Below are 15,564 nucleotides of genomic sequence, written 5' to 3'. Positions count from 1 at the left end.
CGTATGCGGGGGCCATGGGGGAGTATTTGAGGAGTACCGGGCGGGGGGAGATGGCGCGGGCGGTGGAGCGGATTGCGGGGGAGTTGAGGGCGGATGAGGGGGCGGAGTATGATGGGGTGATTGAGGTGGATTTGTCGAGGTTGGAGGCGAGGATTAATGGGCCGTTTACGCCGGATTTGTCGACGCCGGTGGGACGGTTGGCGGAGGTGGTGGAGGAGGGGAAGTGGCCGCGGAGGTTGACGGCTGGGTTGATTGGGTCGTGTACGAATTCGTCGTTTGAGGATATGGGACGGGCGGCGAGTGTGGCGCGTCAGGCGTTGGAGGTAGGGTTGAAGCCTAAGATGCCCTTATTGGTGTCGCCGGGGAGTCTGCAGACGCGGGATACGCTGGAGGAGGCGGGGGTGTTGGCGGTGTTTGAGGAGTTGGGGGCCACCATGTTGCCGAATGCGTGTGGGCCGTGTTGTGGATCGTGGGATCGCGTGGACATGCCCAAGGTAAGTGCCCCGTGGAGGTTTTGTTTCGTGTGACTGATTGGGGTGTTGTGTAGGGGACTCCGAATTTCTATCATCACTTCATACAATCGCAACTTCTCTGGTCGTCTGGACTCCAACCCCGCCACGAATTTCTTACTGGCGTCGCCGGAGCTGGTGATGGCCAAGGTTTTTTTCTGATGATCTATCTTTTGATCCCAGCAAGGATACATTGACCACTCCATCGGGGGAGGAGTTCCGATTCCAGCCGCCAACGGGAGACACCCTGCCCAAGAACGGCTATTTGAACTCCGATGCGGCATACAAGGCCCCGCCGGCGGATCGAAGCGCCGTGGAAGTCGAAATCAGCCCTACCTCGGACCGATTGCAGCGACTGGCCCCGTTTGCGCCCTGGTCCGGCAATGACTTCCACGACTGTGTGATTCTCATCAAAACCAAGGGCAAGTGCACAACCGACCATATTACTCCGGGCAGGTCCGTGGTTCCGATACCGCGGCCATCTGGAGAACATCTCCAACAACACATTGATCGGGGCGGTGAATGCGGAGAACGGGCTTGTGAACACCGTACGGAACCAACTGACTCAGGAAGATGGCGATGTTCCCGGTACCGCACGCGACTACAAGGCGAAAGGCCAGCCGTGGGTGGTGATCGCAGACCACAACTACGGCGAGGGATCATCCCGGGAACATGCGGCCCTGCAGCCGAGATACCTTGGAGGCGTGGCTATTATTGCCAAGTCGTTTGCGCGGATTCATGAAGCCAATTTGAAGAAGCAGGGCATGCTGGCGTTGACGTTTGTGGATGAGGCGGACTACGATCGGATGCGGGCGGAGGATCGGGTGAGTATTGTCGGATTGGAGGGGCTGGAACCTGGGAACAGGGTGAAGCTGGTGGTGAATGGGGAGTGGGAGGCACAGTTGAATCATACCTTTACGGGGGAGCAGATTGAGTATTTCAAGGCGGGGAGTGCGTTGAATTTGATGGGGGAAGCGGTGATGGCAGGTTGCAACGGGATAAGCGTATATAGATGTTTTAACTGTAAACAATGTTCGGAAGCTTAGCGGTACACTAGGATCGAAACAGTACGGCGAGATCAAATGATGAGATTTAGAGAATTAGTACATCTCACGTTTTTCAAGTCAGCATTGAAAGTAACAACAACTAGGGTTCTGGTCATGCAAGCTGACATATAAACTAGCACAAGCATAAGCACATACGGCATGGTGTGTGGGAAGGACTTATCATTGAATTCTTTATGTCAAGCCCTATATCTTTAGTTTTTCTACTGCATCCAGTACATACGACCACAGGGTGTGGAAAACAGGGCTTCCCGTCCGCTCAGCCGTACTTAACCCACACGCCGGGAGGTTAGTAGTTGGGTGGGTGACCACCAGCGAATCCCTTCTGTTGTATGTTTTTATCCCTTTTACATCCTATCTTTTTACATATATGCTGCTAAAATCTGCGAGATAAGATTTTATATCTGTTATACATCAGTTATCGAATGTGGAAGTCCCCCGACGATTGGCTGCTCACGGGAAATGGAGAGATGAGACCGTTGTCAGCTGGCAGCTCCAATCAAGGAATTGACCTGCGGGCGAACTTTTGGGTGGAATGGAAGGAGCAGTGGAAACGACAGGTTGGGGGACGGGTGAAGTGTCCCGAGTGACTTGAAGAGGATGATTATATCACGTAGATGCATCATTGATCAGGCTGGTACCAGATATCTCCCCCCTCCAGGCTCTCAACTGACCCCACCGGCAGCTACAAGGGCTCATACAAGGGCTTTGGGACTCGGGCAGTCTCTTTTTCATCAATACGAGGCATTTTCATTGGGCTGGAGAGAACTTCTTATACCTACCATTTTCCTCTTCGGTATGTTGTGGTAGGGCTGTTTATATCAAGTCGGACCGGAAACATAGATGTTCTTCTCTTTACGCACAACTACCAAGAACCCTAAATCTTGAGAGACCTAGGACCCGAAGACGAACGCGCCTCAGCAGCCTCCCTCTCCCACCACTGCACTCGATACCGCACAAACGCCCAGAAAATATCCCCCCACTCCGGTTTATACGGAGGTAAAACCCTCCCCGTGGTACCTGGTGCCGGCTCGCCCGCGAGTGCACGGAGCGCTTCAAAGTGCTTTTCAAAATCCGGAATGAGTGTCCAGAACGCAGCTTGGTCACCGGATTGCGCTATTCGGTCGCGTTCCCATTTCTCCATTTCCGCCTGTGGAGGAACCGCTGCGTGGCCGGCGAAGATCCGAGCGGTGGCGACGGCTTGCCATTCGAAGATGCGGATGCCGAAGCCGCCTGTTACCTTTATGGGATTGGTATGGGATATATCGGTACATGGAGAGTTGGTGGTTGGGATGGGGGCGTTATGACCTACCATGCCGATAAATGCCAGGGTTGGATCATCGATTTTGAGAAGATGCTGATCCAACCCGGGAATCCTTTTATGGACTGACTTCAAATTCGGGAGAAAGGGGAAACTAAAGTCATAACCGGTTGCGAACAGAATGTGATCTCCCTGCTCGACAGATGTTCCATCTGTGAAGTGTACCTGGCCTGTTTTGGCATCCAAGGAGGCGATTTGGCTTCGATTATCAATGTCGGGATGGGCAAAGGGCGCAGTGCCGAAGATCCGAGATGTGTTACATGCGAGGATAGGTCGCCTGCCTCTGGTGTGGTGATGTTGGGCTGGATGGAAGGTCTAGCAGCCAGCCAATCCTTCATGACCTCTTCGATGCGGGCGATGCGGTCCCCGAGCTGTCGGTTGCCCCTTCGGGCTGCCGACAGATCCTCTGGCATCTCCTGACTGACACAGTCCGCCCGTCTATGCTGGCCGCCGATGCAAATAGCATCGTCCGGGGCGGCAAAGCGACATCGGATCTTCCGTCGTTTGCATTCCCAGCAGGACCGTGAACCTTTACGCACACGTCTGCGCTTGGTTGCTGCTCCTTCTAAGTTAAGGCTCGCCATCGTTGGCTGTGTCCAGTAGTCGTGTTTTAGGCAGCGAGCACCTCGCTCGAGGAGAGAGAGAGAGAGAGAAAGACAGGAGATGCGCAGTGGCTGATGGTCGCTGATGGATTAATGACGGACCAACAATGCGATTACAGTGTGACAGAACAGCCCGTAATTTTGCAAGAACAACCGGGGTATGTATGATACTTAGCCCGCGACGGCGGAATAACCAAGCCCTATATGAAGCCGTTCTTCTACAGAAAGAGGATGGGAGCCTCTCCCACCAAGCTAGACGTTGCTTAACGGTATCCACGATGACTTCGCAATCTACCACCCAAGACACTGCACCAGATGAAAAAGTTCCAACCCCTCCCACAGCACCTCTTCGCAGCCCCCCGCCCCCCGATGGCGGCCTCATAGCATGGCTCCAAGTAGCCGCCGGCTTCGTCCTCTTCTTCAACACCTGGGGCATGATCAACACATTCGCCATGTTTCAAACCTACTACGAGAGCGGCGCCCTCTTCCAGGCCTCCTCCTCCAACAAGCACCCTCATCCTCTTCCTCGCCAACGCCATCCTCATCTTCTACATCTCCTTCTACCCATCCAACCGCCACTTCACCTCCCCCTCCCTATCCTTCTACATGGTCGCGATCTTCAACACCGGCTCCTTCTTCGGCCGCATCGCTCCTAATGCTCTATCCGATCGCATCGGCGTCTTTAACACCATCATCCCAACTTACCCTCCTCCTCGGCATTACTATACTCTGCATGCTGGGCGTCCACCACACCGCAGGCATGATCATCGAAGTCCTCGTCACCGGCTTCTTCAGTGGCGTGGTGGTTGCGATGCCCCCCCGTCTGCTTTCGACTCCTGACTCGGGATCCGGCGATGATTGGGACGCGGATCGGGCAGAGGTTTGCGGTCGCGGGGTTGGGATTGTTAATCGGTGGGCCTAGTGCGGGGGGGTGTTTTGGGGGGTGGGGATGGGGGGAAGTTGAATTGGGTCGGGTTGTGGGTGTTCGGGGGCGTGGCGGGGTGTGTGGCTGCTGGGGGGATGGGCTTTGGGGATTAAGGTATAAGGGGGTGGGGGTCTGTATCTATCATGTCTCGTGATATTGAGTAAGTCTGTCTCTGGTCTTTCTGTCTGGTTGTTTCTTTGGATTTTAATTTGCCTTGTCATCTACGGCAAGGTTCCTACAGGACATTAGAAAAGGAAAGAGATGACCAAGATGCTCAACGTCTCACAACACATCCGGTGCAGGCACTTTCCCGAGCGCTTTCATCATCCCCCGTAACATCGGATTCCCACCGAGTTTCCCTTCCAACACACCAATCTCCGCACCAATCTCTCTATGCAAATCCCGGACCAGCTTCCACGTATGATCCAGAGCCCCCGTGCTATCAATCAACCGCAGGATCTGGAGCTTGGTGGCACGCGCCAACTTGTCCGAAGAACCCTGCTGGGCCTGAAATGCACCGAGGATGATATCCTGTGCGGAGGAACTGGTATTGCAGGCCCGGATCACAGGATAGGAGAACTTCCCCTCATCCAGATCTTCACAGAACCCTTTCAGGTTGGAGTAATCGGTACTTTGCAGATTCATGTAGTCGTCTCGGACTTGGTACCATCGGCCCATAAGTCGGCAGAAGTGGGTGATATCGAAGGAAGTGGAGACGGGAGAGGACACTTGCATTAAGCGCAGGAGCATTAGGAAGAGTGCCCCGGTTTTCTTGTCGACCATCTCGAAGTATGCTTCCTCCGAGGGACACCTTTTGTGGAATTTCCAGTGCAGATCCCAGCTCTGACCGATGAAGAGCTTTTCGAGTTCCTCGAGGTAGATGGGGATCAGGGCATTGTTTTCAGTCTGAAGAAGTCGTGAGACGCGGGTGATCATGTACGTGGCGCTGTTGATGGACTGCGGGGCGCCGTATATGAGGTGGGTGGCTGCGTGGCCGCGTCGCAGTTCGGATTCGTCTTGGATGTCGTCGAGGATGAGCGAGGCATTGTGGAGATCCTCCACGACTTGACTTAATAGGGAGAGTTGCTCGTCGGGGATGCGAAGCCAGACGTTGAATGCTTCCATTAATTTGGTCAGAGTTTTCTTGGAGGAAAGCGACTGGATGTAGTTGACTGGGCCTAGAAGGGCGGAATCATCTAGTAAATTGCCATGGCGAGAGGGTTTGGGGGAGTTGGGAACTTCCGTGTCCGGATAAGGCTTGGCTGGTAGGTATGGGAGCACCGTTTCGCCCTGCACAGCGGGTTCTGCGTCTGTCGACGGCGGAGTCTCAACCACAGCCGATTGCTTGTCGGACACATCACCCTGCTCATCTCGCTGGTTGAGCCGAGGACAGTTGGCGCACCAGTAGTGATACCCTGCAATAGCTGCACCGCACACTTCGGCCCACCGACGCAGATGAAAGGGAAGAAGCCCTCGGGTGTATAGCTGCTCTCTGGAAGCGATGAAGCGTTTCTCATAGTTAATAATTGTTTCCCTCATCTTATCCATCGCCTGGTCCTCCGTCATCTTCTCCATCCGCATGTAGAAAGGAATGAAGTTGGTGGCCCAATCATTGCCTGATTGCTTCTCCCTTTGCCAGCCATAAAGGTCACTGATGTGCAACATGGCCATCTCGAATAGATACAAGAGATCATTCATTGTTGCCCAATCCAGTGCACTAAGCTTGAATTCCTGGCTAAATGCCAGTAGGAAATAGTATAAGCTGCCAGTCATCAGCAACATTGTTGAGTTTTCGAGTTAATCGTAGGAGCACTCACTTGAAGCCAGCCTTCGCCCGCCGCATCATAAAGAGGCTGCTAAAACTGTCAACATTGCTCAGATCTTCTGACTCTGCATCTTGTCGCCAGCTGCGCTTGTACATCTCAAGAATGTCAGTTCCTGCACTGTGGTCGATTTGGGCAGCCCGCAAGAAGTAAATCGAGAGTCTTTGTACGATCTTGGTGGCCTCGCTAGCCCTGGGGCTTTTCTGGTTCGCAACTGCTGCATCTTTGTCTTTGCAGTCGCCACCGTCATTGAGTATATCTCGAATACTATCAGCCTAGGCCTATTCATATCTGAGAACACTATGAGATCCGCAAATACCTTTCTGAATAAGCAACAACTCATTGATATGCGCCATCGCTTCCACTCTCCCCGGAGCGCACTCAGGAAAAAGAAAACTGCACAGATTACCAACAGGACTCGACGTCTCACTCGTCGCGGTATCCACTCCATCTCCGATAAACCAGTGCCAGACGCGATTGCCATGTTTGGCTGTACTATCCGCAACATCGTCGTAGAGGCTGATTCGGACCGGCAGGGTGGTGAAACAGCCCGATTTCTCAACCTCAGCCTTGTCGACCAGACGGGAATGCTGCCAGATCTGGGGTTCGTCGGGCATCCTGCTTACTGAACCTATGAATATTTTGCTGGCAGAATTGTGGAGATGAAGTGATGATGAGAGCAGAGACTGGCTCTCTGGTCGATATGGGGAGGAATGTGTTGATGACATGTGGTGAATTCGACGCAGAATCGCGCAAGGCAACAGGTGATGACTAAGCTGGATTCCTGCCAGGACTGTCACGGAATTTCTCCCGATCAGTGGTCTTCCTTGGTCGTGTTTTGACAATCAGGAGGATACTGGCTATGCAATTCAGTAAAGTCTCTGCTGATGGGATGATATCCGTCACCTATCCCTGAGAAAAGGCAACCCCCGAGCTGAAGCCAGCATACCGGGAAACATCCCTCGAACTAGATGCGGGGTCGCTCCGCCATCACCGCTTGGTGTCTATTCAGGACCTCCCAAACCCCACATGAACATTTCATTGGATAGTAAAAGCTGTATTCAAGGCATCTAACTCACAGTCTATATACATCAGACACCCTTAATGACCATTCTCCCGCTCCTTCAACTCCTTCCGCACTCTCGGCAAAATATACCGCCCATAATCAATCGCATCATTCAGGTTATCATACCCACGGATGGAGATCAACTCCGCCCCCAGATCCACATAATCCAGAATCGAATCACTGATCGTCTGCGGCGATCCCACCAACGCCGTTGACGCGCCCCGCGCATTCGTCGCCGTCACAGTCGGATACCACAGCGCGCGATCCTGCACCTCTCCCCTCGCCGCAATATCCAACAATCGCTGAGACCCCACATTCTGCGGCGGCGGAGCATTCGGGGGAGCCTTACCCTGTCCGTTCGCACGATACTCCTTCAACTTATCCAGCGTCTGATGCGCCTTGGCCCAGGCAAGATCATCTGTCTCAGCAATAATCGGCCGGAAAGTCACCCAGATGCGCGGCCGGTCGTTGGGCGCACGACCTGCGCGCTCCGCCTCGGCATAAATCCGATCGATCTGCTCCTTGGTTTCCTTGAGGGGTTCGCCCCAGAGACCGAAGATGTCGGCGAGTGAGCCGCCCACGCGATACGCTTCGTCGGAGGATCCGCCGACGGAGACGGGGATGGTTCCGTTGACGGGACGGACCCGGTTACTGAACTGCTTGAAGGTGTAATACTCGCTTTCCCAGTCGAAGGGCTCGTCGGATTCCCATGCCCGACGGAGGATTTTAATGTAGTCCTCCAGCCGGCCGTATCGTTGTTGTTTGTTCAGGAAGTCGCCTTCCTTGGCTTGTTCGGCGTCGCTGCCGCCGGCGATGAAGTGGACCACGACACGGCCTCGACTGAGTTGGTCAAGGGTGGCCAGGGCTTTGGCGGCGACGGTGGGGTAGAGGGTGTTGGGGCGGAGGGCGATGATGACCTTGAGGTTCTTGGTCACGGAGGCGATGGTAGCGCCGATGGTGAAAGGGTCGAAGTAGGAGGAGTCGTAGGGTACGAGGGTGTAGTTGTAGCCATAGTCGTCGAGGGCGCGTGCGTAACGCACGAGGTAGTCGGGGTCAATGCCCGCGTTGGGGATGGGCGCGACCTCCGTGGAGGCGTTGGGGAAGGTGAGACTGATGAATTCGGTCGGCATGGTGAAGTGTAGTTATTATGAGGGGCTGGCTGGTTGCAGGAATAAGATGGGCGTGTCATTTATACATCTGGGATGTACTTGGTGTACCCCGCATGAGATGTGGTGGATGACGCGAGACACTAGGCGATCACGCCTTACTTGGCCGATAACGGGTTTGTGTTTCACACATCCGAGTGGACAAGTAAGGTACTTGAAGTCGTCATATCCGTCTGACATTATGCAACTCATGATAGACAGGTTGGCAGCTCTGCGGGTGGCCGATGCATCCGGCTGCTGCCACTGCATGCGCACGCCAGGTCCGCCATCACGCAACCACCATAGCCGAGCGGAAGATTGACCAATGCTATTTTACTTGCTTGACCAATTCTATGCAACTATCTTATCGGATCATCGGTATCCGGTTGTCTCATGTTTCTGACTAATTGCTGCCAACCATCCCCTCATCCACTCAAGACATTGCTGATAAATACAATCTCTGGCTGAGCAAAGGCTGGTCCGGTGCAGGTTCTGTAGAGCGCTACTTGTTCCAGCATCAAGATATGGTCAAGGTGACATTCAAAATTATGTTGACATACTCGTTGTCAAACGACTACACTATGTTGGAGATGAGCATGCCACGAACGTCGCTTCAATTCTTCACCATCGGGTTTTGACTTTTCTTCGTGTTTCCATCTCGTTTCCTCAGCTTTCGATAGCTGATAGCACTATATGGCCGTCGAAATGAAGGCTGCGTCTCCCAAACATCATGGCTAGGGCTTCCCGGGGACAAACCATTAGTCCCACTTTGAACCCATACGGTGATACCATATCCATAGAATTTATCGCACCTTTACATGCCAAACTTTTCTAAACTTCTGGGGACCATGCTAGTAAATGATGCAATGCACTCTATCAGCAAATACATCTTTCATCATCGCAATCCATGCCATTTATCCCCTCTATCTTCAACGCCAAATACCTCGTTCAATTTGCACAAGGGGGAAAGCGACAGTAACTATATACCGGCCGCCAGATGAACCCAAAAGCTAACCCGTACCAATTCCCATCAGTGATGCCCCTACACTTAACCCCGTCGCAACCCCACCCCTTTCATAATCTCCAACCCTCGACAACATCTCCAGAAACCGATTCATAATCTCTAGTAGCACACCTGACCTTGTACTAAGCATAACCACTCACCAAAAGTGCCTCCCAAAAGTTACAATCGCCCCATTATCCAGACAGATGCAACCCGGGGAGAAAGATCGTATTGTATGGTGTTGAGACATGCTATTTCTACCTTCTACGGCCGGGGCTAAGAAGGGATACATTCCTTTAGGCCTACGTGGTTCTTGACATATGATGCAGGGGCGGATGGCGAGATTGAAAGGCTTGAGAAAGTCCCGAAGTTCTAGGGGATTGGGCTTTTATGGGTTTGAATGTGAGGAAGGATCACGATGAATAGGGATACTAAGTCATTCCCTCGCTGTATACCGACTCCAAAGTCATCTATCATGACGTCAAAAGGGCTTTGGATAAGCAGTGGGAATGTGGCCATAATGGCGTGAAAGGCGGCTAGTGCGAGGCTGATGTTCTGAATCTGCCAATACAGCAGGAATTTGGAGAGAGCAAATTCGGTACCTCCCATCTTCCTCCCATCTGGCCAGTTGTCTGGAGTAGCCTCAATCGGGCTGGGAGCTGGCTTCTGTTGGAATAGAAACTTGCAATGTTCAGGAGTCAGCACTGCAGGCTCGACAGGAGGCATTCTTCAATCAACCATCTTCTGTAAGGAGGGCGGCTTGTCGGACCTGCATGGCATGTCGCCAGGGTTCTTAAAATTGGTCTGCAATATGACCAACTGCAGCGAATGCCTTCACGAGCTCCATATAGTTCAAATCATACCAATCATCCTCCAGCCTGATAACAATTGATAACCGCCCGATAAGCTTTCACATCCACTACGGCTCGGAGCCGCCATCCAACCACGCGTTAGCCTTCGGTGCCGGTCCACCCGGTCGCCAGCCCAACCTCCACCCACCGCAACCAAGCCTTCCCAAGCCTTTTCCATCCAAACAACCCCTCATCCTCCATCTCCAACCCTCCAGCTCCAAAGATACCCACTCACAACCACACCCAACATGCGATCCTCCAACGACCCCCTCCTCACAACCGAGGCCCAGCCCCTCCCCCCAGGCCAAATCTACCTCTCTGACGAAGACTCCCCCCGCTCGTCCCTCGTCGCGCGCTACCGACGCTCAGCCCGCGACTTCCTCTCATCCCGATTCGGCCACTACCTCATCCTGTTCCTCGTCTCGGTGGACGTCGCCTGCGTATTTGCCGATTTCCTCATCGAGTTGCATGTCTGTGAGCTGGAGAAGCGGTACTCGCATGTTCCTGCGATTTGGGGTGAGGCGCAGGAGGGTCTGGAGATTGTGGGGCTGGTGTTTTCGTGTCTGTTTATGGTGGAGTTGATGGTTGCGGTGGCGAGTTTTGGGATGAGGTGGGCTTCTTCCTTTTTTTCCTTTGGTGGAGTGGCTGTTGTGTTGTGTTGTGCTGTGCTGTGTTGGAGGCAGTAATGACATGACGTATATGACTAATGCTAACGAAAAACATAGTTACTTCTCCTCCAAATTCCACATCTTCGATTCGCTCGTCATCGTGGTGGCATTCGCGATTGATGTGGCGCTGCGAGGCTTGGTCGAGGAACTGGGTTCCCTGGTCGTGGTGTTGCGGTTGTGGCGCGTGTTTAAGATCATTGAGGAGTTGGAGTCGGCGAGTGCGGATTCCATGGAGGAGTATGAGCGCGAGATTGATCGGTTGCGGGAGGAGAATGAGTACCTGCGGGAGAGGTTGGAGTTGGGGGATGAGGATGCTGATTAGTTTGATTTACTTTGTGGATCGGCAGGTCACGTCGGGCGAGAGTATGGGGGAGTGGGATGTGTGGTGAGTTCTGATGTAGTTGTGGAGAAATGAGGGATGGTTGAGTATTGTGGCAGAGTAAATAAGAGTAGAGTATATAGGGCTGGTGAAAGTTTAGATATACCATTGTGGCGAACAATTTTCTCTGTCTGCGGGCATCCATTTTCTCTAGTCTGCTAGTTTATATCTAAAACTATTACTTCCCCGCTCTATTATAATAAGCCATAATACAGAGCTTTCGATGTAGATCTCATTGGTTGGCAACTTTATCCCTCCCCACCTTTGCCCGTATTCGTCCCCACATTGACCCTGCAGGAGCAGCCATTGATGGCCTCTCAGCCTTGGCTCCGTACTATGTATGTTGTTTGCAGGGTCAGGTTCAGAGGGTCGGATTTAATATCCGTAGACCTCAGATATATCAGTCACTCACCATGTTTATGATTTCTGTGGCCCTTCTCTCGGTTATATTATCATACAATTCCAAGTTTCTATAAATGACAACCCAGCTCAGTCGTCAAGTCAGCCTCGGAGACTGCAAGCCTTTGAAGGCTACAAATCAGCCCATACAAATACCACTATCCACTAAACTAAGCCGTCCCAAAAACCTCATCAATAAACTCCAATCCCCGCGCATACGCCTCCACGGACCCCTTCGCCGGCTTAGGCGGAAACCCAGCACTAAAATCCACCAACCCATGCCCCCCATCCTCCACCAACAACAACTCCGACTTGACCCCCAGCTCCTTCAACCGCTCATAATGCGTAATACTCTCCTGATCCGGCACCACCTCATCCGCGGTACCATGCACAAACACCGACGGCGGATACGTTTCATCCACGAACAACTGCAAAAACGCAGGCTTCAATTCCTCTGGAATCTTCGCCGCCCGTTCCTCATACCGTACTTGATTTAACTCCGCGCCCAACCCAGGCCTACCCAAACACCCATCCAGAAACGTCCCATCCAACTCCCACCGCACCGTCAACGCAAACCGATTCGACATCACCCCGCCATCCTCGGGCATATCATCGCTCACGACCGTCTTATCAGCCAGTAACTGCGGCACGGCATCCAAATCCACCAGGTTCGCGATGGAAGTCGGTGGCCGCGCCGTCGTCCAGTGATCGAGAAGCCAATCGCCACAGCTGCCGTACCCGGTCAACAAGGCAGCGGGTTTAGGGTCGGCGTAGACGCAGGCGGCGCGGGCAGAGAATCCACCTGCCGAGAAGCCCGTCACAGCGATGCGGGTGGTGTCGAGGGTGATGGAGTCTGGGAGGGCGGATTGGAAGGGTCCGGCTAGGAAGGTGAAGATGGCTTTGGCGTCTTCGATTTGGTCCAGGGCCGTGGTGGGGTGGCAGAGGCGGTAGTCGGCGGAGATGAAGATGTAGGATTTTTGTTGGCAGTGGTCTGGAAGCGTTATTAGTGAGTGTTTCTGGTGAGGGGGAGGGAGAAGGAGGAGGGGGGGGGGGGGGGTACTGTAGAGCCAGTGTGGGAAACCTCGGCCGCGTCGCGAGCCGGCGGTCATTCCGCCTCCGTGGTAGTAGATGATGGCGGGGAGGTTTCCGCTCGTGACGGGCGGGAGGTAGTAGTCTAGTTTGACATCGTGGTTGTCGATGGTGAAGTAGACGAGAGTCTTGCCTCCTTCAGGGAGATGGGACTGCATGGTTGCTGTAGTGCGGGGGTAGATGGCTGCGGTGAGTGTGGTTAGCTTGGCTGGCATGAGAGTAGGGAGCAATAGAGCGTTCGTTACCGGTAGAGTGGTGATTGGGTGGTTGAGAAAGGTGACAATCGTCTCGTCCTTGTGGAATTCAGTGGGATTAAACGGTAGGCAGCAGCGAAGTCAGGTTGGCCAAGATGTTGATCCGGGTGAAGATATAACCGATGACCCCGCCCGCCCCGCCATGCCGAGACTCTCGGCATTACCTCGGCCCTGGCCGATGCTTGATGGGGATCTTTTATCTTTGTTTAAAGGGATATTATAGGCCGCATACATCTCGGATCGAATATACGCTTGTCAACCTTATTTCGGGTGCATATATTCTGTTTCGCTAGCTAAGGAATGACAATCTGCAACTAAAAGCAACAACAAATGAGACAGGGTTCGTTGGCATTTTCCGACATCGGTCATGGCCAGAGTAGAACCATAAGCACAATGAGCCCTCTTCCTTCGCATATAGAAGAAAAGTTAGACAAACGCGAAACAGAATCTGTTGAATAATACGGGGACTGCACGCCAGTCTAATGGCAGTAGCCCATCGCCATATGATCCGCCTGGAGACAATTGTTGCATCCGTTCTGGCGACACTCACGCTGCGAAGTGCATCCGACATTTCCGCAGGTGTTCCGACCCGGTACATTGGTGCTCGTTGGCTGCTGCTGAGACACGGTGGTGGTGGTGGTCATAGGCGGCAGCAAGTTGCGGTCGGGGTTGAGAAGCTGGTCGAGATTGGTCACGTCACGACCGTCAACGCCCTGGAAGTCCCGGGACAGACGATCCTGCTCTGCCGCAGGGAACTTGCTGTTGTATTCGCGGATTTGGTCCGGGCTCAACTGTTGGTAGGCCACGACCCTGCCGCTGGCGTCGACGGATCGAAGCACGCCGTCATTTCCGAGGTAGAGGACTCCATTGTTGTCCTGCGGAAGGCTGGAGATAATCTCGGAGATGTTCTGGGTGTTCTATATGCGGATTAGAAATTGTGTGTTGCTTCTTGGGAAGTGGCCTTACGTTGGGCGTGGTGGGTGTGGCAGGTGCCAAAGCGAACAGGATGCTCAGAACGATGAGGATTTCGGACTTCATGGTGACCGGAGTGTTGTGGCTTATGTAGAGATGATTGCAATGCGACCCCTTGTCTGAATTGATGATGATAGTGAATATGGTCGTAAGTAGGAGAGGAGTCTGCATTTATGTTGATGAGAATGCTGCCAATGTAGGTGTGCCTTAAATAGATCTGCATTGTATCTCAGGCTGACTCCGACGGAAAGCTCAGTGCGAGTTCAAGCAACACAAGGAATGCCGGTATGGGTGATATATTGTAAAACTCTCAATCGCAATGCTGACTCTTGGACGGTTGGATAATCGGGCAGTTGAACTGCTGTACGAGGCTAAGAATAGATTCGTGGGAGAAGTGAAGCTTAGCATGTACACCAGTAGGTTGGAGACTGCTAGTTTAAGCTATAACCGAAAGAGATTGTTATGAACCTATACCATGGTGCTTTAAGGCCGGACAACTGTTTTAGATTCGACCAACGGTCGACGTGCATTGTTGTTTCTCAAAGACGACTGATATCGAACCATGATAGGCTGTCTCCTGGAAGCCTTTTGCTTAGAGTTGGTGTCAGAACCTTGATCAAGCTCTCGGTTTGGTCATGTACGACCATACACGTCTTCATTTTTCCGTCACACGCCTACAACATATCCTCTTCTATGATGCTGCAATCAAAGCAGGGTCCGGATATACATAGATTGGTGATTAGGCCTGATGCCTAGCCAAGAGCGTGCAGGCCACATAGATTCAGAGTGACAAACAAATATACCATGATCTGACACGGCCTTCTTCTCAGATTCCACCAAGCTCATAATCCCTCGCGAACACTGTAGTAGCCTTACTCAGTATGTTCTCGTGGTGTTCCTTGAATGAGAGTACGATCGGACATGGTTGACGCAACAGCATCACTTTATGTAGCTTGCGGTTTCATTACCTGGGATGCTGTGCGAGTGCTCGGCGAAACCCACAGGTCTTTTGGTGGTGCGCTGGGTTTATTTATTAGCATTGCCACACTATGTGGTGTCATGATGTCCAACAGAGACAATGAGTGAATTGTGTCATGGTGGAATATTCCACCATACGTAGAGATCCAAGGGCCAGCTGTCGGTTACTGTAGGCTGCCAGCATGATCTACCTCTGCTAGGGTCTCGCTCGGTCTTGTCGGGGGAAATCAAGTAGAATTGAGGGAGGTCAAGTTTGCTGTCCCTCAGTCTAGGTAAATAATATCGTTCACTGTCGTCGTATGAATACTTGGTCTCAATATCAGGGCGGGAGGAGGAACAGTCAGGATAAAAAATAGTGTTGATTTCTAGGTCTTAAATAGATAGTGTCGCGATCGGCGGGCCGCCACCACCAAACCAAAATAAAAAGACAAAAAATGGAGCTGCGGGGAATCGAACCCCGGACCTCTCCCATGCTAAGGGAATATTATACCACTAAACCACAGCCCCATTTGATGA

General features: G+C 52.7%; 9 protein-coding genes and 1 non-coding gene across 10 annotated transcripts; 3 read left to right on the top strand and 7 right to left on the bottom strand.

Moving 5' to 3' along the window:
* Nucleotides 1-89: 89 nt before the first annotated feature.
* On the top strand, nt 90-1,659 carry BO80DRAFT_471306 (aconitase iron-sulfur domain-containing protein; the record flags this gene model as incomplete). The annotated part of the gene is made up of 5 exons (XM_025723096.1): nt 90-511; nt 548-659; nt 697-907; nt 966-1,460; nt 1,634-1,659. Coding segments are annotated over 5 exons (1,266 nt in total), but the record flags the coding sequence as incomplete, so codon positions are not given.
* Nucleotides 1,660-2,450: 791 nt separating this feature from the next.
* BO80DRAFT_370314 (uncharacterized protein) lies at nt 2,451-3,137 on the bottom strand (the record flags this gene model as incomplete). Its single annotated transcript, XM_025716440.1, has 2 exons — nt 2,451-2,813; nt 2,886-3,137. Coding segments are annotated over 2 exons (615 nt in total), but the record flags the coding sequence as incomplete, so codon positions are not given.
* An 83-nt stretch (nt 3,138-3,220) lies between these two features.
* BO80DRAFT_312674 (uncharacterized protein) lies at nt 3,221-3,445 on the bottom strand (the record flags this gene model as incomplete). The annotated part of the gene is made up of 1 exon (XM_025715045.1): nt 3,221-3,445. A coding segment is annotated over one exon (225 nt), but the record flags the coding sequence as incomplete, so codon positions are not given.
* Nucleotides 3,446-3,774: 329 nt separating this feature from the next.
* BO80DRAFT_450783 (uncharacterized protein) lies at nt 3,775-4,152 on the top strand (the record flags this gene model as incomplete). Its single annotated transcript, XM_025721842.1, has 1 exon — nt 3,775-4,152. One exon carries the CDS (start codon nt 3,775-3,777, stop codon nt 4,150-4,152), a length of 378 nt encoding a protein of 125 aa, XP_025569124.1.
* A 446-nt stretch (nt 4,153-4,598) lies between these two features.
* Nucleotides 4,599-6,947, bottom strand: BO80DRAFT_469906 (bifunctional terpene synthase/polyprenyl synthetase family protein). Its single transcript, XM_025723051.1, has 3 exons — nt 6,564-6,947; nt 6,239-6,503; nt 4,599-6,183 (listed from the first exon to the last, which is right to left on the bottom strand). Exons 1-3 carry the CDS (start codon nt 6,859-6,861, stop codon nt 4,704-4,706), a joined length of 2,043 nt encoding a protein of 680 aa, XP_025569123.1. The 5' UTR covers nt 6,862-6,947; the 3' UTR covers nt 4,599-4,703.
* Nucleotides 6,948-7,343: 396 nt separating this feature from the next.
* BO80DRAFT_430412 (LLM class flavin-dependent oxidoreductase) lies at nt 7,344-8,605 on the bottom strand (the record flags this gene model as incomplete). Its single annotated transcript, XM_025720702.1, has 1 exon — nt 7,344-8,605. Exon 1 carries the CDS (start codon nt 8,438-8,440, stop codon nt 7,346-7,348), a length of 1,095 nt encoding a protein of 364 aa, XP_025569122.1. The 5' UTR covers nt 8,441-8,605.
* A 1,859-nt stretch (nt 8,606-10,464) lies between these two features.
* BO80DRAFT_420325 (uncharacterized protein) lies at nt 10,465-11,542 on the top strand. Its single transcript, XM_025718342.1, has 2 exons — nt 10,465-10,919; nt 11,035-11,542. The coding sequence occupies exons 1-2, from the start codon at nt 10,558-10,560 to the stop codon at nt 11,297-11,299; spliced, it is 627 nt and encodes a 208-aa protein (XP_025569121.1). The 5' UTR covers nt 10,465-10,557; the 3' UTR covers nt 11,300-11,542.
* A 145-nt stretch (nt 11,543-11,687) lies between these two features.
* On the bottom strand, nt 11,688-13,162 carry BO80DRAFT_395359 (alpha/beta hydrolase). Its single transcript, XM_025717307.1, has 3 exons — nt 13,092-13,162; nt 12,816-13,031; nt 11,688-12,746 (listed from the first exon to the last, which is right to left on the bottom strand). Exons 2-3 carry the CDS (start codon nt 13,000-13,002, stop codon nt 11,926-11,928), a joined length of 1,008 nt encoding a protein of 335 aa, XP_025569120.1. The 5' UTR covers nt 13,003-13,031; nt 13,092-13,162; the 3' UTR covers nt 11,688-11,925.
* A 415-nt stretch (nt 13,163-13,577) lies between these two features.
* BO80DRAFT_370295 (uncharacterized protein) lies at nt 13,578-14,136 on the bottom strand (the record flags this gene model as incomplete). The annotated part of the gene is made up of 2 exons (XM_025716439.1): nt 13,578-14,015; nt 14,065-14,136. The coding sequence occupies 2 exons, from the start codon at nt 14,134-14,136 to the stop codon at nt 13,578-13,580; spliced, it is 510 nt and encodes a 169-aa protein (XP_025569119.1).
* A 1,347-nt stretch (nt 14,137-15,483) lies between these two features.
* On the bottom strand, nt 15,484-15,555 carry BO80DRAFT_t309. Its single transcript has one exon. It is a non-coding gene; the product is annotated as a tRNA-Ala (tRNA).
* Nucleotides 15,556-15,564: the final 9 nt, after the last annotated feature.

The sequence above is a fragment of the Aspergillus ibericus genome (genome assembly GCF_003184845.1).
Source record: "Aspergillus ibericus CBS 121593 unplaced genomic scaffold BO80scaffold_104, whole genome shotgun sequence".
Taxonomy (NCBI): Eukaryota; Fungi; Ascomycota; class Eurotiomycetes; order Eurotiales; family Aspergillaceae; genus Aspergillus; species Aspergillus ibericus.
Note: the sequence above shows the minus strand (reverse complement) of the source record. Positions and strands in the feature narration are given on the sequence as shown.